General features: G+C 47.2%; 4 protein-coding genes across 4 annotated transcripts; 1 reads left to right on the forward strand and 3 right to left on the reverse strand.

The window, feature by feature from the left end:
- Positions 1-3,724: 3,724 nt before the first annotated feature.
- On the reverse strand, positions 3,725-8,511 carry F5147DRAFT_715268 (uncharacterized protein). The gene is made up of 21 exons (XM_041438533.1): positions 8,149-8,511; positions 8,073-8,094; positions 7,933-8,020; positions 7,777-7,879; positions 7,610-7,727; positions 7,514-7,560; positions 6,425-7,467; positions 6,226-6,373; positions 6,041-6,173; positions 5,809-5,988; positions 5,703-5,753; positions 5,629-5,650; positions 5,468-5,575; positions 5,275-5,419; positions 5,146-5,220; positions 5,056-5,096; positions 4,788-5,004; positions 4,685-4,743; positions 4,506-4,636; positions 4,277-4,454; positions 3,725-4,226 (listed from the first exon to the last, which is right to left on the reverse strand). Exons 1-21 carry the CDS (start codon positions 8,494-8,496, stop codon positions 4,088-4,090), a joined length of 3,396 nt encoding a protein of 1,131 aa, XP_041288466.1. The 5' UTR covers positions 8,497-8,511; the 3' UTR covers positions 3,725-4,087.
- Positions 8,512-10,260: 1,749 nt separating this feature from the next.
- On the reverse strand, positions 10,261-10,572 carry F5147DRAFT_545796 (uncharacterized protein; the record flags this gene model as incomplete). The annotated part of the gene is made up of 1 exon (XM_041430324.1): positions 10,261-10,572. A coding segment is annotated over one exon (312 nt), but the record flags the coding sequence as incomplete, so codon positions are not given.
- Positions 10,573-12,661: 2,089 nt separating this feature from the next.
- On the forward strand, positions 12,662-14,380 carry F5147DRAFT_370344 (uncharacterized protein). Its single transcript, XM_041429418.1, has 9 exons — positions 12,662-12,934; positions 12,991-13,023; positions 13,074-13,246; positions 13,293-13,375; positions 13,432-13,641; positions 13,699-13,834; positions 13,886-13,982; positions 14,111-14,189; positions 14,347-14,380. Exons 1-8 carry the CDS (start codon positions 12,782-12,784, stop codon positions 14,141-14,143), a joined length of 918 nt encoding a protein of 305 aa, XP_041288468.1. The 5' UTR covers positions 12,662-12,781; the 3' UTR covers positions 14,144-14,189; positions 14,347-14,380.
- Positions 14,381-19,084: 4,704 nt separating this feature from the next.
- F5147DRAFT_370408 (uncharacterized protein) lies at positions 19,085-21,440 on the reverse strand. Its single transcript, XM_041429419.1, has 10 exons — positions 21,225-21,440; positions 20,830-21,163; positions 20,703-20,776; positions 20,562-20,650; positions 20,433-20,513; positions 20,337-20,384; positions 19,996-20,288; positions 19,540-19,944; positions 19,448-19,492; positions 19,085-19,397 (listed from the first exon to the last, which is right to left on the reverse strand). The coding sequence occupies exons 1-10, from the start codon at positions 21,323-21,325 to the stop codon at positions 19,152-19,154; spliced, it is 1,716 nt and encodes a 571-aa protein (XP_041288469.1). The 5' UTR covers positions 21,326-21,440; the 3' UTR covers positions 19,085-19,151.
- Positions 21,441-21,706: the final 266 nt, after the last annotated feature.

Raw genomic sequence — 21,706 nt, forward strand, 5'->3', positions numbered from 1 at the left:
AGGGGGTAAGTGCCTTGATTGTTTGTAGTCCTCGACCCGTGCTCATGATCCCCATCCCTCGCTGCTGCTCGCCTGTTGACAGCGTGTAAGTGCCTCAATTGTTTCCGATCCTCGACCGGTGCTCATGATCCCCATCCCTCTCTGCTGCTCGCCTGTTTACAGCGGGTAAATGCCTTGATTGTTTCTGATCCTCGACCAGTGCTCATCATCCTGATCCCTCGCTGCTTCTCGCTTGTTGACAGGAAGTAAGTGCCTTGATTGTTTGCAGTCCTCGACTCATACTCATGATCCCCGTCTCTCGCTGCTGCTTACCTGTTGACAGGAAGTAAGTGCCTTGATTGTTCATAGTCCTCGACCGGTGCTCATGATCCCCATCCCTCGCTACTGCTCGCCTGTTGACAGTATGTAAGTGCCTTGACTTTTTCTAGTTCTTGACCTGTACTTATTATCCTCATCCCTCGCTGCTGCTCACTTGTCGACAGCGGGTGAGGACCTTGATTGTTTGTAGTCCTCGACCCACGCTGATGATCTCCATCCCTTGCTGCTTCTCGCCTGTTGACAGGACGTAAGTGCCTTGATTGTTCGTAGTCCTCGACCCATGCTCATGATCCCGCCTGTTGACAGTATGTAAGTGCCGTGATTATTTGTAGTCCTCGACCCTTTCTCATGATTTCCATCCCTCGCTGCTTCTCCCCTGTTGACAGAAAGTGAGTGCCTTGATTGTTTCTAGTCCTCGACTCGTGCTCATGATCTCCATCCCTCGCTGCTTCTCGCTTGTTGACAGGAAGTAAGTGCCTTGATTGTTTGTAGTCCTCGACTCATACTCATGATCCCCGTCTCTCGCTGCTGCTTACCTGTTGACAGGAAGTAAGTGCCTTGATTGTTCATAGTCCTCGACCCGTGCTCATTATCCTGATCCCTCGCTGCTTCTCGCTTGTTGACAGTATGTCAGTGGCTTGATTTTTTCCAGTCCTTGACCCATGCTCATGATCCCCATCCCCGCTGCTGCTCCCCTGTTGACAGTATGTAAGTGCTTTGATTGTTTGTAGTCCTCGACCCATGCTCATGATCTCCATCCCTCGTTGCTTCTCACCTTTTGACAGTCTGTAAGTGCCTTGATTTTTTGTAGTCCTCGACCCGTGCTTATTATCCTCATCCCTCGCTGCTGCTCGCTCGTTGACAGCGGGTGAGGACCTTGATTTTTTGTAGTCCTCAACCCATGCTCATGATTTCCATCCCTCGCCACTGCTCGCCCATTGGCAGGAAGTAAGTGCTTTGATTATTTGTAGTTCTTGACCCGTGCTCATGATCTCTATCTCTCGCTGTTTCTCCCCTGTTGACAGGAAGTAAGTGCCTTGATTGTTTTTAGTCCTTGCTCCATGCCCACGGTTCCCATTCCTCGCTGCTGCTCGCTTTTTGACAGGATGTAAGTGCCCTGATTGTTTTTGGTCCTTGCCCCTGCTCACGGTTCCCATCCCTCGCTGCTGCTGGCCTGTTGACAGGATGTAAGTGCCTTGATGGTTTCTCATCCTGATGATTCTGATGCCTGGTTGCTACCCGCTTGTTGACAGCATGTATGTACCTTTCATTGTTTCTAATATTCATCCCATGCTGACAATCATTGCTGCCTATCTGTTGATAGGAGGTAAGTGCCTTCATGGTTTTCTCTGTGCAACCCTCGTGAACAGGTCTCACATATTGCTGTTTTTTCTTTGGCAGTTGGTAGGTGTCTTGATTATATCTTGTATTGAAATGATGCTGAATAGTGTAATGGTGGTAACTCATTTTCATAGCCTGATGTAAGCATTTTCCATTCTATCACACCAGTCGGATCATTATTACTCATATATTGCGTAGTTCGTTGAGTATCCCTCCTTTATAACTTATTTTCCATGTTCACTCATCTTTCATATTTTCTTGCCCTGTGCAGAATGTGAGTCATTTGACCCTGATCATGTGAAGCATGAAATGTGCCAATCATTTTGACTGGCTCTTCCGCTCTATAGGATGTGAGTATGTTCCAATCGCTAAGGATTCCAGCCATGTATTCATCATGTGTTCGCAGAATGTGTGTCGATCACGACCTATCTGATGATAATACTCCACTGACAAATAATCTAATTTAGCTCGTGCGTTCATGGATGCCAAATCTTCACCATTACATAGTGATACTCATCTGGTTTCAACCCCTGACAGTTTGTAAGTTACCTGGACACAGCAGTCATTGTCTAGTGGTTAATTATTCGCAACTGTCACATCGACTAAATAGAAGGTGCGTCTCTGTTATTTAATCAAACATTAATTTGCAACCTCATAATTGTGACATTCCTTTCCTGTAGGAGGCAAGTAATTTGCTTTGTGGTGTTGATTATGATACCTACGCTTTCAACCTGTGGCTAGACCACAATCAAGCGAAGAGACATTGTCCGCATCCTTCGGCCTTTGGTCAGTTGGTTTTCCTTCGCATTGATTCTCGGCACTGTAAGAGTGTGCAACAGGTTAGCAACGGATCAATATTCACTTCCACCACGAACAGAATTGTTCAGACTGGCATCGGTTAGTTTCTCACTGCATGACCGGTTGTAGTCTTAATGACAGCAAGCAGCTACTATCATCGTCCTCGAGTACTCCGCCTTTCTCGTGAACAACTCGGAGGACTTGGAGTGCATAAAGTCTGCCGTGGACTACTACCTGAAATCTCCGACAGCTGTCGTAGTGGAGCAAGGAGTGAAAGAGATTTTTCGTCAACGCCACGACAGAGAGGAACTGGAGAAGAAGATTCTGGAGTTCATCCTTGAAAATCGCTTGTGTACGTCCCTCGCCTTGCTGTGAACATGGAAGTCGAAGCTTACTGGCGACCTGCAGCAAAGGACTTGACGGCACAAAAGTAGATGATCTGTTTTAGAACCATTCTATGCGCTCGTGTTGTGTACAATACCAAGCACGCCAGCTTCAACTCTTGAGCGCTGAGCGGTGCAGACTGTGATGTTTGCTTGTTCCCGATGTTCTTTCCCGTGCTATGTACTATACCCGTCAGTCTAGTTTCAACTGCTGGGCGCTGCACACTGTATCGGGTTTCAACACCTATTTTCCAGATCTTATCATATCGCGTTCTATTTTGTGCTATGTAGTCGCGCCCGTCAAACGATCGCTGTTCATTCTTATTTTTATTCCTGAGAATCCGAGAACTTGCTCGGTATGTTTCAACGCTGAAGTTGACGGGCATGACAGCATCGTCGATGTTGAAAGTTAGTTTCGCACAGCTGTAAGTTATAATAGACACAAACAAAGACATCAACTTGGCGCATAGACACTTCTCAGGCTACCGTGACTATAGTGCCATTGTATCAATGTGAATGGCAAAGAGATGTTCGTTCCCTTACGAAGCTACTCAGGTTTCATCTTCAGGCCATTGTCGCGAGCTCAGTGTGTCTTTACTTGCTGGGTCCCAGGCTAGCCCGTCCGATCTCCGACTTTCTGCATAAACACCTGTGCTACACATCCTTCCTGTGGATCAGCACTCGGCTACAAGTACCCCTGCACTCTTCGTTCGCGCCGGGAAAAGCGTCGATAATGTACATTTCCACGTTGTGACGAGGCTACTGAACCAACCTAATCAGGGATTCGTCCTGACACCCGAAAGTTGGCCTTCGTACTCTACGACTGATGCGGAATACGCTCAGATGAAGCAGATCGGTAGGATTCATGGATTCACGGGCGTTTCGGCTTAGAATCTGGGGTTTGAAGCATGGTTGGATCGATATCATGGCCAGTTCTCGATGGGGTGGAGGTTTGCAGAACTAATTTGTTGGGTTTATTGTTGTGCGCGGCGTATCACAGTGATCTGGTATGATCTGTCTGCAAATATCCGTCGTACCCAGGCAGCCAACACTCATGTATTCTTGTTTTTCATCCCGAATCAATCTCTTTCCTTCTTGTAGTATCCGGTATGAACTACACTAATATTGTGGAGTACGGTTTACCTTCTTCCAGGGCTATTACATAGATGATAAATCAACGAGGCCAGTACACTTGTAAATACAAGAAAAAAACCCAGATATCCAGTAGAACGAAGACAGTCAACGACTCAAACCTCTGTCGCTATCACAGACATCCCCATACCATCAATATGATACTGCTCGCCCACCAGCTCTTTGACAGCAACCATCAAACGATCGAGTCGAGTGATAATTCCAAAGGTGGTAGAAACGCCAACGCAAAATGTTCTAAAAAAACTATGTCAATCTCTAGAATGGCAAGGAGATGCAAGACTTACAGGTACTGCAGATTCTCCAACGTGTCCACGGTGAGCGTCCGTGGCAATCCATAATCGTCTTCCGACTCTTCATGCACCACGTTCAAACCATGACGCCTGAGCATGAACCTGTCGAGTAACGGGCATGGGGTGATTTGAGGAAGAGGAGAACCCGTGTGCAGTGCATTGGAGATCAGGCCTGGGAAGAGAACATGAAGTTACCGCGGGTAAGTATGATCAGAAAACATACTGATAACAGCGAGTACATCGCCTTGGAAATCCGAATCAAGCATCCGGGTCCGGCGAAGGAAGGCATGAGCCCAAGCAGGTTCCAGATCATGCACTACGGACATCAGATGACACAATTCGTACGCGATTTGCCTATGTTTGATTAGAAACACAGGATGGTCGTAAGATATACGTACTCACGTTTGAATCTCCAATATCTTAAGATACCTCTCAGCAGGCCATTTCCCGCGCAATGAAAACTAGCGAATCAACAACATATGTGAGGGGTTGATATCGTATTCACCTCATATATGACATTCTCCTTTAGCACGAGTGATCGCTTGAGTTTGCTGCGGATGGCTAACAAGCTCCGGACTGTGATGGTGTTGTCTTTCTCCACGTGTGAGTTCGCGTAGGACACGACCGAACAGTAGATCGATCCAAGTTCGGCTGATGTTGTAGCCAGCGTTCGCCGCTGATACGAACGAATAGTCGTTGACGGAGGGAAGTGGGAGAAGATACTGACATCAAGATCAATTACTGTTAAATGTACAATCAGGGAAATCACTCACCCCGCAGCTAAGACACCAACGGTGACTAGTACAAAACGGCGCTTTATTGCATGTAAGCCAAGATATCGAGAAAAGCATACAAAGACTTACCCAAGCCACATCAATGCCCCACCCTGGCGACGAAGTGACAGTCAGATGAGTGTCGTCATATGAGTACCCCACGACCTATGCCAAACCATCAGTTTTATTCACTCCGAGATGACAAGGTCCAAATCATACCAATGCCGTTGTGACCCATATAATCAAATTCGTCATGGGTGCGATAGGCCAATACAAGCGAGCAAAGAAAAATGACGGGTAGCAGACCGCACATACAGCTGCCAGTCCATAAGGGTTGCCTCGGCCATTCCCTGCGGAAATATACCTGTGCACCAATGAAGAATTTCAAAAGATCATTCAGTCTGCGACGTACCAAATGACCGTACCAATCAAACCGCCAGCGAAGGTACTTATTATCCTAGCTATTACACCGAATGTCGTGTCTCCGCGAAAACGCGCTAAAGTAAGTTGAGCCATGAAACTTTGAGAGTGTCAATAATTCTAGCATTGCAAAGCAGGAAAATGATAACTTACACGGCCCAGACAAACTTGTTTGCTTCAAAAATTATCAGTCCAAGATCAAAAGCATACACGCTCTGCACACTCACCGTATGCAAACTCTGCCGATGTCTTGAGGAAAGATGGGATAGCAAGGATCACTAAGCATACCGACGGTCAGAAAATCAAGCGAGAAAAATAAGAATGATGGCTGACCTGTTAACGTTGCCGCTTTCAGGGCGAAGAGCATGTTTCCACCTCCGATGCTGATAACGGCGCGGTAAATCCAGTTCATCACCCTTTCAAGTGCATTTCTTGGGGGAAGGGCATCGGGATCGCGTTTTACTGCCTTTCCGAGGTCCGTCATCCAAGTAGGGTCTATGCCTGGAATCGTTTCTGCACTGGAATGTTAGTAGCTGTGACCACAAGAACGCCTGCAGCAACATACCAGGATCCTCGTCGTCTTCTTGTTCGTTAATCTCATAAGGTTCCCATGTTCTCCAGGTAAACAACTTCGGTAAGGAAGGAACCCATAATTTGGGCTTTTCTCTTTGCGTTTCGAGTCGAATGATTTCTTTGAGCTGCGCGTGATTTAACGTTCATCACCAACCTGATACCGAAGAAACAACGCACCATGTCTTGTAATAGTGCAGCAAAATGCAAGAGATGGTACTGGTACACATAACAGTGGAATAAATACCGGTGGGGAGGAACTTCGTAGTCACTAGATGTATCATCGCTGCGGTCGAACATTGGACGATATGGGTCCAAAACAGTCAACCTGTCTCGATCACTCAGCAAAAAACAGCGCAAGAACACGTAAACCACGTACCTCTTCTTGGTCGAGAATTCATCTAGCTCCCTTGTTAACTTTTCAAGCAAATCCTCATACCTCTGCACTTCTTCTCTGTGGTTTTGCGCCTTATCTTCATGGTCACCCCTCAAAAAATCGAAGCTAAACCCCCCAACATTGCCTATCCAGCCTCCAGATATTCCGAGTACTTCTTGGCACACACTTAGAAGGTCCTGGCAGCTGTCGCTGAGTAGCTCATTTGCTCGAGCGGTAAAGAAAGTTGAATCCGGATGCGACAAATGTATCGCCTCCAAGTTCAGATATTTTTGCGATTCAAATACACCTACGGCTGTTTCTCCAGAGCGCTTGGGCACTCGAGAAAGCGCCAAGTGCAGCAAGGAGCTGTGCAAGAGTGTGTGATGGGCGTGGTGTGAGTGCGAGTGCTTATACGAACGGTGCGAACGGTGCGAACGGAGGGGTGAGGTGGAATTGGTAGGATATAACCGCGCGTGAGAAGGCAGCGGCTGGTGGTGTTTAGATGGTTTGCGATTTCTGATTTCCTTATCAGCCGAGGGTGCGTGTCTCTCTTCTGTCGTCACAGAGGAAGGCCGATCAGGCCGAGGAGAGGGGGATCTGGGATGCACGGGTGTTGCGGGGTGGGAGACAGCGGGGGTGACAGGGAATTGCTCTCGCGTCGGATGGATGAGTATAAAGTATACGCCCATGCCATGCACCCGCACCATAAGCTTGCGCACGATCCCGTGCATTTCGTTGTAGTCGGTAGGCGCGAGGCGTGTGTAGACGACATCAAGTTTTAGTAATCGGGCAGCAGCTGCGAGCATAGGCAATGTATTCTCAGCTTTGTTTGCTGCATCTGTAATCTGTTTGTAGGAGAACGCAGATGAGGTGACGTCTTCGAGGAGATGAGACCTGTGCAATGAGATAGCGGTTGCAAGAGGTGTGACGGCTCCCTGCATATACGTCGTGAATTGAGCGGAGATAGATTGCGGAAACACGAGAATCGATACAACGAGGGAGATCGCAGAGTGAAAGGCCAAGGGAAGAATGATCATTTGACCGATCTGAAGCCTAGTGAGTGTACGTTTTCCAAGACGGAAAACCCGTTACCTTGTAATATGGATAAGGAAAAAGAACCGCGGTCATCAAGGAAATGTCTGTAATCAATAAGCTCCAAGAAGGAAAGTGCGTATGAGTGATGCGTACCAACGCATATACACCCAAACACGGAAGCGGGGAGGAAAGGTCCGGGGCCTAGTCTAGCCTTGATGTACAAGAAGAAAGTACTTCCGATAAAAATGAAAACGCCGATGATAACAGAGGGCTTTGTCGCACGTGTCAACATATAAACCCAAATTGAAAAGGAAACTTACCCCCGCTTCGATGTACTCTCCTGTGATGATAGTGAGTATACTAGCGTCTGGTATGGTTTGAGTGCGAGCTAAGCTAGCAAACATAAGTCCCAAGCAGACCCAGCTAAAAGGGACCATTGTATCAGCGAAGAAGTAAGAGAAAGGAGTAGCACGTACGCCCAACCCAATGCCACAAAGATGAGTACGATGATTTCGCGTTCGAGAACTGCTATGAAAGGATCGCTAGGGGGTGATAGAAACGAAGCTACATAGATTCAATGCTATAGCAACGGTTAAGAAGGATGAGCGTTGCTGACCTATTATGATAAGGAATGCTGCCTTCAAACCATGCAATCATTGAACGAACGATACAAAGATGACAACGCAACACACCTGCCCCAGTATATTCTCTATTTGGGGAATGATGAACACGACTACAGCGATCCAGGCGGCAAGAGCGCTTCGAATGACGGGTTTCCATTTGGACCAAGTAGAGTTAGCTTGTATCCATCGCAAGCTTTGTGGTAGATTCATCGTCCTTGCTAGCTGTTTGTGATCTGTGTGAACAGAAGAGTCGGATACGTCAGTATTCTTCTCCATGTCGCTCGCCGGTCGTTCATCCCTATGCTCGTTCGATTGCCCATGTGGGGACGGGGGCTGGTTCGTTTCTGGTTCTATGGTAGAATTTGATATTTGGGGTGGACCTGTCTGTATGCGAACTTGAGGGCGAGATGGTGGCATGCTGGCGAGAGTTGCTGATCAAGCCAAGGGACCATACATTACCTCACCTTGCTCCGATTGTTCGACGATCATACCTACCTAATATGGAATACGACTAGCCTCATTTCAAATTTCATACTGAAGAAATCAAAACTCTCTCACATACAGGCTTCATTTCGACGGCACTCCACGTGAGTCCACGTCATATCTATATTCTCGATAACCAGGTCTGTACATGTGAGGTCTATGTAAACCAGATGCAGACTTATATCAGTGGGTTACTCGGAATAGAAAGGTCGCTGCACGATGTCACTAGTCACTTGTCATCCCGTCAGGACCTTACTCCATCTGTTCTGATCCCTCCAAGTCTCCCACGCTTGCCTGTGTTCGCCTATTACCCGCCTGCCTACCAATACCATATCGTTGTCTGCAGCTCCCAATCCACGACTCCCTTCAGGTGACTAGTAGAACCGTGACGGCGAACTGACAAGTATGATGAGATTAGCGTGCCGGTTGACATAGATAGCGGGATGCGTGATGGTGGCTGACGTGGTTGCGATGATACTTGGACTAAACAGACCTTTGACCGCCCGGAACTTTCCGCAAACTCTCCGATCATACTCGGACATGTCCCAGACGTTACAACGATTGCCCAGACTTTGAGCAAAGTTTGATACAGACTAACCATTTCCTACACGTCTACGCCACTCGAATCGTCCGTGGTTATATAAACCGGATTGTGCTCACAAACGTCACGAGTTACTGAATGACATCACAATAACGCAGCAAATACATTACAAACGTTTAAGCATGATCCAGTACAAGAAGGTAGCATCATAAAGCCTTCGTCTGATAATATTGTCCAATTTTGTGAACGTTCCTTTTGATCTGCATCAACATAACAGCTCCAAGTCCATCGACAGAAGATCCAAAGCGCCAACGCCAGAGACCTCAAAAGCAATCGTCAGTAAGTCCATTCTTGAGTTCCCTTCTCCATCCAGGAAGCGAAGGAACCGGAAGACGTAGGTGCCAAGGCCAGACCAGGCGTGCAGAACAGGTAGGGGATAGCGGAGAGTTCCATCGGGGTATCGGGTTTGGGATCAAGGCGGGCGTAAGCGGGGAGCATAGTGACTGAGGTATCGAACGGAAAGATCGACCCTTTGACAAGTTTATCTAGAGCTACTTCCGGGTAATCTAGCTCGCGCAAGTTAGTACAGAAATATCGGATGAGTATATGTCCAGCTCCAAGATATATGACCAAGCGGATATCACCTTCCATGGGTTTGCAGAGAGTGCAAATAAAGTCGGATATATCTGATTCTCCCTGGTTACAGACTTTGTGTAACGAATCTTCACTGTAGGGTATGTTGCCGGTGCTTTTCTCGTCGTAAGTGCTAGGGCTCGGCGCTAGACTGTTACAATGAGAGTGTATGCGTCGCTCAGTCACCAAACACGCTTCAAGAGAGCATACCTGTAGAGATCTTTGCTATAACTAACATCCTGTTCGACATCTGTCTCCGGAGTGAGAGTGCGTGAAACTGGCGACGAACTTCGAGCTTCGTAGAGCAGATACGGATTTCCTTGCATAGGTTCCGGAGTCATAGACATAGCAGACACAGAAGATCTCCGAGACACGTACGAATCAGAATCGTAAGCACCAGACGAAACGAGCGAGTCGTCAAATAGAGTGTCGACATCGGTCATATCAGAGAAAGTAGGCGACAGAGATGGAGACAACAACTCTCTCTTCACAGCAAGCGACACCGAAACAGATCCAAGTCGTAGCTCCAACGAAAGCTCGTACGAGTCGTTCGATATCGGTCGTCCCAGTTTCTTCGCCTGCGATTTGCGAGAGCAGAACCATTGATCGACGCGCGACGGACTTACGTTCCGCGAGACGGCCCATGCATGTCGCGAAGCAATCGTTGGAACGCGGGGATCGGATTTCCAGATGGCACAGAGCTCTTCTCGGACGGCTAGAGTTAGGCGTGGAACAGGGGCTTTTGGAGATGGAGATCTGTCTTCCTGAGGATTGGATTTGATGGCATAGTATGCCTTGCTTTTGGGCTTGGAAATAGAAGTAGAAGACTTGTCGATCGCTGGAGCGGTGGGTGGGTCAGAAGAGTTCTGATGACTCGGGATCGTGACCTCTGGAGTTTCGAGCTTAACAGTGGGATGAGACATGTATTTTGGATTGCGAGTCGAACTGAGAGGGTTGGCTAGAGCAGTTTTTGTAGATCGCATTTTCTTTGATCTTTGTCGGAGACCAAAAGCATGAAAAACACAATGGGAGGCAACGGGATACAGAAAACTCAAATTCGCCGTGTTACAGCCGGCCCTAAACCAAACCGTATATCCTCCTGGTTGCGCATGTCATTCCTCTTCAACTCATTTATATGGACTCGCACTATTGTCCCCCTGCGATTCAACCGTTTTGCTTGCAGGAGTCTACCGCTAGTCCGAGAATATTGAGCGTCTCAGCTGGAGTGCGCCCTCGTACGTGGTACGGTCTCAAGACGTTAGGGAAGCTTTCCTTACCAGAGTTGCTACAAAACACTTTGTATTCGAATTTCTGTCTATGTATTGGCACATCGGTTCCACATGATTTGAAGTTTGTTCAAATTCCTTAGTAACTCCAACGTTACCAATTGTAAGTATCAAGGACCGATTGGAAATTCTTCTGCATGCAGGCGATGATTCTGTCTTAATAGATGCAAAGTCTCAGTGCAAACACCACGTCTGGAACATACTGTGGTGTCTGGTTACTATAGTAAATACCTACTAATCGGCACTGAGAGGAACGTCACACGTTCAATGTCTTATTCCTCTCCAGGATCGACGTCCGCAAATGACCATCTTAATGAGCAACCATTTCAATTCACCACTCACAATTTCCCTTTACAAACGCTGCAGCGAAGTCACTGTCTATATACTGCCCGCAGAAGGCTGTCATATCCTACAGATACAACAGTTGCTTCACCCGGTTTATTGACCACGTCGTTGCCTATGATATAGGCCAGCCACTATAACGATTTTGATTTCGCCCATATCATACACCCGCTATGTCCCTCAATTCTGTCGACGTTTTTTTTTTTCAAAATGGCTGGATTCAAGGCATATAGTCACGCATATCTTTTCAAACTAGTGAGTCTTGCCTCATCATACTCACTGTATTCTTGTCAAAGCATGCTATTTTGTACGTTCCAGGCGCAGGGTCATGTATTTCATCACCTACATCACGACGATTGGGGCTATGTGATCTCAATAGCGTCGAAAGACACCCGGGAGCTTGCTATGAACCGAGAGGGAGCCAGCCTCGACGATGTCACTCATCACAATAGGCACCAGGGCGGGAAGAGTCGAACAAGAGCTCAGTCAAACGGTGGCGCACCGAACCGGATGCCACTGCAACCATTGAGGCTACAAGAAGTTTGTCCATTCTCCTCATGAGCCAGTATCCAAGGATTCTCGGGGTGGAATTTGTCATAATCCAGCAAGATGCATGCCAGCCCTCCGAATTTACGTGTTTGTTAGCCGGTACGTCTTCTTTTATACTTGACAATATGTGCGCCAATTCATAAAATGTGATGGACAGTCGGACTCGTCCACGGACGCGTACTAAACCTGCCCCAAGCTGTCTATGGATATACAAGCTCTGCGGCTGGCCTTTCCTTCAGTATTAACCAGTGTGGCAGACGTTCGAGTTCACCCGATACGCACAGCACATACTGCTCCGTCACCCCATAGTTCATACCCAGAACCACCATCTTCCGGGGAAAACTCCAAACGCACAGACCTTATCGAGCACCACGGATGTCACCCATTCCAGAGGGTGTCTCACATCCCAACATACTACTATTTACTCCCAGACGTCTCACAGATTAATCATTTGAAAGCCTTTGGAAGATCGAGCTTGCCTCCATCTACAGAGATTTCTGACATCACTGTTTTGAGCTAGACAGGTAGGAGAGAGCGAAATTTTATCATTTTTGTCGTATTCTGATTATTCATTATAGTTTATATCTCTATCAAACGTTCACATTATTCGTCATTTATTGTGTAATCCTTGTGCTTTTTGTACGAACGATTGAACAGTTGCAACTTCGTGTCTGTGCGAGGCTATAATCAATTGCTTCATGCGGGGAGATAGATAAGAGATAGACGCCGTGTGTAGCTGTTTTGTCTAAGCCATATATGTAAGAGTCGTTCGTTGTCATATCTCTCCACCATCTCGTTCTGTACCACAGTACAGCTTTCACGATAAACCAAATCACCTCTGCCTCAGGACGCAAATCAAGATATCCCAATGGCAAACATCAACCCGGAGCAAATCAGAAGCATAATCGGGCGCTTTCGAGTTCTGATCATAGGGAGAGCAAACGCAGGCAAAACAACCATTCTTCAGAAGGTCTGTAACACCACCGATGAACCAGACATTTATGATGTCAAAGGAAACAAGGTGCGGGTGATAATCTATGCCATGCACGCGTCTATCTGCTGATCAATTGTGGATAGATCAATGCTGGCGTCGTGGAGGCCACGATCAAGGTGCGTGCATCATCTGCCCTACGGGCATACATGCGCTGACGGATGCTCAGCGTGGAAACCACGATATAACGAACGAAATGGTTTTCAAGAGCAATCCCGGTTTCGTCTTCCACGACTCGTGCGGTTTTGAAGCGGGATCTGAAGAAGAATTCGAGAGCATGAAGAGATTTGTCTCAGAGCGTGTACACGCGACGAAACTGGAAGAGGGACTGCATGCTATCTGGCAAGTAACTCCCCTCTGATGTTCGGCGCTTGTTTATTACCATCAGGTATTGTATTCCGATGGACGAATCGAGTCGGACATTCCAGCGGTCGGAAGAGAAATTCTTCTTTGAGTGCGACACTGGGCACGGTGAGCTTGCAACTTCGTTGTCAGTTGTCGTGTGCGGACTAATGTTCAATCTTCAGTTCCCGTGATTGCGGTGTTCACCAAATTCGAAGCTCTACGTCCAGTCGCGTATGGAGAAATTAAGAACGAAATACAAGGTGTATCTAGAGAAGAACGGTCAAAAAGGATAGCCCAACGCGTCGAAGAACTATTCACTAAGACGCGCGTTTGTGATCGGTTGTGCGACCCTGGAAACCGTACACGTCCTAAGTTTCATGTGCGCTTGGAGAGTAAGTGGTCTAGATTGAGTTGTCCCATATTGAAGTTGATATTAGTGACCGTCCTAGATATGAATAAGCCGAATACAAACTGTAATGTTCTACTGGAACGCACCACTTTCGCATTGGACAGTGAAGAATTACGGTTGTGCTTGGTGTCGACACAACAATCAAATCTGGAGCTTTGTATCAAGTGTGCTGTCGCGTGAGTCTCACTTTTTCAAGTCACTTTTTTTTTCATTCCAACATCGTTTAGAACGTTCGTTGGTCGTGCACATCAGACATTCGGGCTACTTCGAATCGATTATGAAGTCTATCAGTACGACATTGCTAAGTGGTTTCCGCATCTCAAAGTAAGATGAACATTCAGTTAATCAGACAATGCCTGGGTAATGGTGCTCACGGATGGTAGATATTGGAGCTCTAAAATTGTAGACGTTCTGATATATTTGCCTTTATTGTAGTTGTCCATTGATAACAGCTGGTAAGATCATGGTTTACGAAGCTCGAATAGCACGGGCAATGCTGATGCCTTGTTACTGCTCGCCTGTTGGCAGTTGGTAAGTGCCTTGATTTTTTCTGATCATCGACGCGTGCTCATGATCCCCATCCCTCGCTGCTGCTCGCTTGTTGACAGACGGTAAGTGTCTTGATTGTTTCTTATCACCGACCCGTGCTCATGATCCCCATCCCTCACTGCTGCTCGCCTGTTGACAGACGGTAAGTGCCTCGATTGTTTCTGATCCTCGACCCGCGCTCATGATCCTCATCCCTCGCTGCTGCTCGCCTGTTGACAGTTGGTAAGTGCCTTGATCGTTTCTGATCTTCGACCCGTGCTCATGATCCCCATCACTCGCTGTTTCTCGCCTGTTGACAGCGGGTAAGTGCCTCGATTGTTTCTGATCCTCGACCCGTGCTCATGATCCCCATCCCTCGCTGCTGCTCTCCTGTTGACAGTTGGTAAGTGCCTTGATTTTTTCTGATCCTCGACCCGTGCTCATGATCCCTCGCTGCTGCTCGCCTGTTGACAGACGGTAAGTCCCTTGATTGTTTCTTATCCTCGACCCGTGCTCATGATCCCCATCCCTCGCTGTTTCTCGCCTGTTGACAGCGGGTAAGTGCCTCGATTGTTTCTGATCTTCGACCCATGCTCATGGTCTGCATCCCTCGCTGCTGCTCGCCTGTTGACAGTGGGTAAGTGCCTTGATTGTTTCTGATCCTCGACCCGTGCTCATGATCCCCATCCCTCGCTGCTGCTCGCCTGTTGACAGACGGTAAGTCCCTTGATTGTTTCTTATCCTCGACCCGTGCTCATAATCCCCACCCCTCGCTGTTTCTCGCCTGTTGACAGTTGGTAAGTGCCTCGATTGTTTCTGATCTTCGACCCATGCTCATGGTCTGCATCCCTCGCTGCTGCTCGCCTGTTGACAGGAAGTAAGTGCCTTGATTTTTTCTGATCATCGACGCGTGCTCATGATCCCCATCCCTCGCTGCTGCTCGCCTGTTGACAGACGGTAAGTTTCTTGATTGTTTCTGATCCTCGACCCGTGCTCATGATCCCCATCTCTCACTACTGCTCACCTGTTGACAGTGGGTAAGTGCCTTGATTGTTTCTGATCCTCGACCCGTGCTCATGATCCCTCGCTGCTGCTCGCCTGTTGACAGACGGTAAGTCCCTTGATTGTTTCTTATCCTCGACCCGTGCTCATAATCCCCACCCCTCGCTGTTTCTCGCCTGTTGACAGCGGGTAAGTCCCTCGATTGTTTCTGATCTTCGACCCATGCTCATGGTCTGCATCCCTCGCTGCTGCTCGCCTGTTGACAGGAAGTAAGTCCCTTGATTGTTTCTGATCCTCGACCCGTGCTCATGATCCCCATCCCTCGCTGTTTCTCGCCTGTTGACAGCGGGTAAGTCCCTCGATTGTTTCTGATCTTCGACCCATGCTCATGGTCTGCATCCCTCGCTGCTGCTCGCCTGTTGACAGTTGGTAAGTGCCTCGATTGTGTCTGATCCTCGCCCCGTGCTCATGATCCCCATCCCTCGCTGCTGCTCGTCTGTTGACAGGAAGTAAGTGCCTTGATTGTTTCTACTCCTCGATCCGTGCTCATGATCCTCATTCCTCGCTGCTGCTCACCTGTTTACAGGAAGTAAGTGCCTTGATTTATATATATATATCCCTGACCAGTGCTCATGATCCCCATCCCTCGCTGCTGCTCGCTCGTTGACAGCGGGTCAGTGCCTCGATTGTTTCTAATCCTCGACCGTGCTCATGATGCCCATCTCTCGCTACTGCTCACCTGTTGACAGTGGGTAAGTGCCTTAATTTTTTCTGATCCTCGACCCGTGCTCATGATCTCTCGCTGCTGCTCGCCTGTTGACAGACGGTAAGTCCCTTGATTGTTTCTTGTCCTCGACCCGTGCTCATGATCCCCATCCCTTGCTGCTGCTCGCCTGTTGACAGACGGTAAGTCCCTTGATTGTTTCTTATCCTCGACTCGCGCTCATGATCCCCATCCCTCGCTGCTGCTCGCCTGTTGACAGACGGTAAGTCCCTTGATTGTTTCTTATCCTCGACCCGTGCTCATGATGCCCATCCCTTGCTGCTGCTCGCCTGTTGACAGGTGGTAAGTCCCTTGATTGTCTCTCATTCTTATGATCCTGATGCCTTCTTACCCCCTCCCCCCGCTTGTCGACAGAAAGTATGTACCTTTCATTCTTTGTCATCGTTAACCTATGCTGACAATCATTACTGCTCATCTGTCCATAGGAGGTAAGTGCCTTGATAGTTTTCTGTCCGCAATCCATGTGGAAAGCTCCCACATCTTACTGATTTCTTTGGCAGGTGGTAGGTGTCTTGATTATATCTTGTATTGCAATGATGTTGAATAGTATGATGATGGTGACTCATTTTCATAGCCTGATGTAAGCATTTTCCATTTCATCACACGAGTCAGATCATCATTGCTCATACAATGTGTAGTTCGTTGAGTATCCCTCGATCACTTACTTTCCATGTTCGCTCATCTTCCATATTTTCTTGCCCTATGCAGAATGTGAGTCATTTGACCCTCATCATATGAAGTATTAGATGTATCAATCATTTTGACTGGGTCTTCCGCTCTCTAGCATGTGAGTATGTTTCAATTGTTAAGGATTCCAGCAACGTAATTCCTTGTATTTATCATTTTTGTTCGCAGAATGTGTGTTGATCACGACCTATCTGATGATAGTACTCCACTGACAAACAATTCTATTTAGCTCGTATGTCCAAGGATGGCGAATCTTCACCATTGTATAGTGATACTCATCTGATTCCAACCTCTGACAGTTTGTAAGTTACCTGAACATATCAGCATTGTCTACAATCTGGTTAATTATTCGCAACTGTCATGCCAACTAAATAGAACGTTTGTCTCTGTCATATTAATTTGGCACCTCATTATTCTGACATTCCTTTTCTGTAGAAGGCAATTAACTCGTTCTATGGTGTTGATTCTGATACTCACACTTCCAACCTATGGCTAGACCGACATCAGGCGAAGTGGCATTCTCCGCGTCCTTCAGCCTTTGGTCAGTTGGTTTTCTTTCGCATTGATTCCCAGCACTGTAAGAATGTGCAACAGGCTGCGAAGGGAACAATGTTTACTTCTACTGCGAACAGAATTGTTCAGACTGGCATCGGTTAGTTTCTCACTGCATGACCAGTTGTGGTCTTAATCACAACAATCAGCTACTATTATCGTCCTCGAGTACTCCGCCTTTCTCTCAAACGACTCGGAGGACTTGGAGTTCATAGAGTCTGCCGTGGAATACTACCTCAAATCTCCGACAGCTGTTGCAGTGGAGAAAAGAGCGAAAGAAATTTCTGGTCAAGGCTACGACGCAGAGGAACTAGAGAAGAAGATTCTTGAATTCACCCTTGAAAATCGCTTGTGTACGTCCCTCGCCTTGTAGTGAACCTGGAAGTCGGAGCTTACTGACAGCCTGCAGCAAAGGACTTGACAGCAAAGAAGTAGATTATGCTCGAGCCGAGTTTCCTGTTTTTCGATGCGCCTCTCTCATGCTATGCGCTCGTGTTATGTACGATACCAAGCACGCCAGCTTCAACTCCTGAGCGCTGAGCAGTGCAGACTGTGATGTTTCCTTATTTCCGATGCTCTTCCCCACGCTATGTACTAGACACGACACTCCAGTCTTAACTGTTGAACGCTGCAGATTGTATCGGGTTTCAACACCCATTTTTCTTATCTCACTTATGATATCGCGTTCCGTTGTGTTTTGTAGTTGCGCCCGTCAAATGATCGTTGTTCATTCTCATTTTCAATTCGAAAACTGGCTCGTATGCTTCAATGCTGAAGCGGAGGGGCATGACAGCTCACAACAGATGCTCGTCGGGACAGCATGCAGCCTGGGGGAGTAAGTTATATCATGAAAGTCTGGGAGACCGCGATAAATTTAGAACAGCATTATGTTATTGTCTCGTAGTTGAACATAATTCTATTCAAGTCTTGATGAAGGGGAAGATCTTGGACAGAAAACCAAGATGACAGAAAGTGACACGGACGTATCGAGGCATTAACAGCATCATGAAGCGTAGGTATGCTGTGGACACGACAAGGTAGCGCCTGAATAAGTTGAAGTCGGATGGGAAAAGTACCAAGGCGATAGAGGCTAGCAGGCACTGACGCACGAGGAAAAGGAAATGATGCCGACTGCGCTGTATGTATGCTTACAAGTTCAACGTTACAGCTACCTTCAAATCGATAGGCCAGAATCCATTTTTGTTCATTCACCGCTTTTGTTTAGTTGTGGAGCTGGCCAAACAACAGGGTCCTGCCTTAGGCTGCCTATTACGATACTTCGTCGGCAAGATACCCCAGAATGGCACTGGACCTGCGCAGCTTTCTCATTCGACACTGTCTTTGGACATTTTCGCTATGGCTGGAAATCGCCATCACATTCCAGCAGCCATAAAGCAATAATGTGTCACTATGTCTGCCCAAATGTCATCCAAGGCCGGTTGCTCGAGTGGAGCATGCAAGTACTAATGCTGAGCTCACTGTGCTGGCATGATCCGAAGTAACAGAGACAATGTTAAATATACCATGATGAGTTGGTGATAAATAGTCATACCGGTATTACCAGCAGTGAGCTCAGAAGGGTGTCAGACACAGCGTTAAACGAACCGCATACGATATCATAGAAGTTGCGCAGTCCAGTACCATTCTGGGGTATCTCACCCGACAAAGTATCGTAATAGGCGGGACCCTTTTGTTTGGCCAGCTCCACAACTAAACAAAAGCGGTGAATGAACAAAAATGGATTCTGGCCTATCGATTTGAAGGTAGCTGTAACATTCAGCGCTAGCGCTCAGCCAAGCTTGAGACTGAGTTAGTAACTTACACAAGCAAGTAACGTTAGAATAATTCTATAATTCTACACATAAACATTTGTGTCATAATAATCAAATTATTGTACTGCAATGTGAGCTTATATGGATGGCGAAACCAAAGATTCCTGCCTACGGAAGTCCACTGGGCTGGCTTCTGAACAACCGCCGCACGCCTGTGTGTCTTATAACATATGAAAATGGCCATGCAAGACGTCGCCAAAATCCAGATCCTGCCTCGTGGAACGGAGAGTGAGACTGGAATGTAACTACGAGCCATGCAGTAAGCACAGTAAACACAATAGAAACTAGCGCGTAATGTGACAGGGTTTCCGTGGCATCCTCGGTGATTTCCTTTACATTCATACCAAATACTGCCTGAAAGAAGGTCATCGAATCTATCGTCAAGAGATCAAAATTAGGCGTACCGCAACGAAGCTGGCAGGGAGGAAAATCATTGTCAAGTAGGAAATCTATCGAGGTATTTAGTATCGTCAAGCTAATTGATATGCTAACCTGCCTGTTTCATAGCGGACGAATCACGGACTGTTGCTATTGTCAGATCTTGCATCCGTCGACTATCAACAAAGTTCACGGTCGCTTTAGCCTGGACATTGAAGTTAATAGTGCTCGAGTCTAGCGGAGCAAACACACGAACGAGGTCTGTGATATTTGTCAACTGGAAGCCTAGCCTGTCAATTTCAGAAAGAAGGTTATCACATTCCTTGCGCATCAATCTATTCGTGTCCCTTCTTGCATGATCAGCAAATTTGGAGGACTCCAGAACGGGATTCGGCGTGTTCCTGATGAAGGTCACAGATTTGCGGAAATCCTCGAGAAGCGAAGCATAGTGGAGGAGTCGAGCCTGGATAGTGTGCAGCTCAGTTGTGAGGTTGTTGTCATTTGTCGATAGTCCGTTTATTTCCTGAATGACATAACTGAATAACTGAATGACACGAGCGACAAAGAAACGTACCAGCCAGTTCATGTGAGTATACAAATGGTCCAAAGATTCATCCCAGGCGTAAAGCGCATACCAAAGGATAGCCAAGAAGACTAATGATGGATCCTTAGACTGTTCGAATATCTTCTGCCAATACACGCTCTCTCCCACTTTCTGGACTAAATTTTTCAATCGCTCTGCGGTTGTCCTATTCCATTGAGCACTTGGGTGGTAAGATATGATAGTACTACCACCGGGGTCGGATGATCTTATCATGTGTAGAGCGAGCAGGTCTTCAAGAAGGTACTTTTCCGCCGGCGAGCAAACTAAACAAACATGAAGATACAACACCAAAAGTGGGGGGAAGACTCTACCAGAGCGAAGACGAAGCGACTCTTGCGTGTCTATAGCTTTTTCACCGCCTGGACAACTATTAAGTTATGTTTTCCTGGAGAGCTTAGCAGACGCACAGGAGATGTGCTTGTTTTGCGAGGACACGACGGGCTTGTCCCATGGTGCCGTGCGTACAAAGAGTAGTGTTACCGTAATGTCTGCGATACCTTAAAAGCGTGATCGGGTAAACCATGGAGAGCACTTACGATCTCCTTTTTTCTTGACAACTTCTTCTTGGTATCGAGAAGGGATCCAGTTTAAGGAAGATGTGAAAAAGCACGGTTCGATGTTGTACCTAATTGATGTTCAACCCAGAACACATATATAAAGCAATGAATCTGTAGTACCTTGTTCCCAGCATCTGGAGTACGGGATGTTTCATGTTGTCGACGAGCAACACCCGGAGACGAAGACCTGTTGGCTGTAGGGAAGACGGGTTAACTTGGCCCTCAACAAAGTACGACCATTCTTCACCTCTATCTGCAACTGATCCCAGAGCTGACTTAGAGCGTTTTCATCAACCTCAATAGCTGGTTCGGTGTCCCTAGCCGACTTGAATTTTCCGGATTCAAGCACATCGACATAATAGATCCTGCATTTTTCTCGAGGGTCCCTGGAACAATTCTCGACCATCTTACACCGTGCAACTCGATCGGCGACCCAGTTCCCGAACAAGTTTTGAGGATATCCCCTCCACTTCCATTGCTCCAGTGATTCTTTGGTTGACGGAACCAGTTCGGTTTCCAAAATAATGTCCGATTCCAAGTCCATCCATGGCCAAGGTCCAGACGGGGCAGCATGTCGATATCTGGAAAGACACCATCGACTCTGAACTCTAGGCTTACGAGCATGGAGTGGACTGTGCTCACATTGGTGCGGGTATCGTGGGAGGTTTACTGTTGTGCATTCCATGGCCGACGTTGCCCCAATGAAGTGGGAAACGAGTGCAAGGAGACTGTCTGCTAGTCATGGGTAAAGGTGAGGGAAAGAAGAGTCTCAGTCAATCCGGATGTGAGAAGGTAGGTCTTACTATATAATAATTTTGCGAAGATGCTAGTGCCGTCAGCTGAGATCAAAGAATGCTTCGTACAGAGTTCGCTTGCGAGTCGCGAAGTAGACTCATTACTCATTATGATTTACGGCACCGTTATCTTGGCATCTGTATAGTAAAGTTTAAAGGCCTTGATTACTAAGCTTGTGTTCGAACACAATGCGATCACCCAGCACTGACGCGGACTCGTACTGATTCACTGGTAGGTATCAGTTACGCGGCAATGTGGGTATGTACCAGTGCGATTTTTATGTATCGCAGGTGAGGAATATCATCGCTTATCCTTCGGTCGATGAACCC

Source organism: Suillus discolor (assembly GCF_016758755.1).
Source record: "Suillus discolor strain FC423 chromosome Unknown F5147scaffold_66, whole genome shotgun sequence".
Taxonomy (NCBI): Eukaryota; Fungi; Basidiomycota; class Agaricomycetes; order Boletales; family Suillaceae; genus Suillus; species Suillus discolor.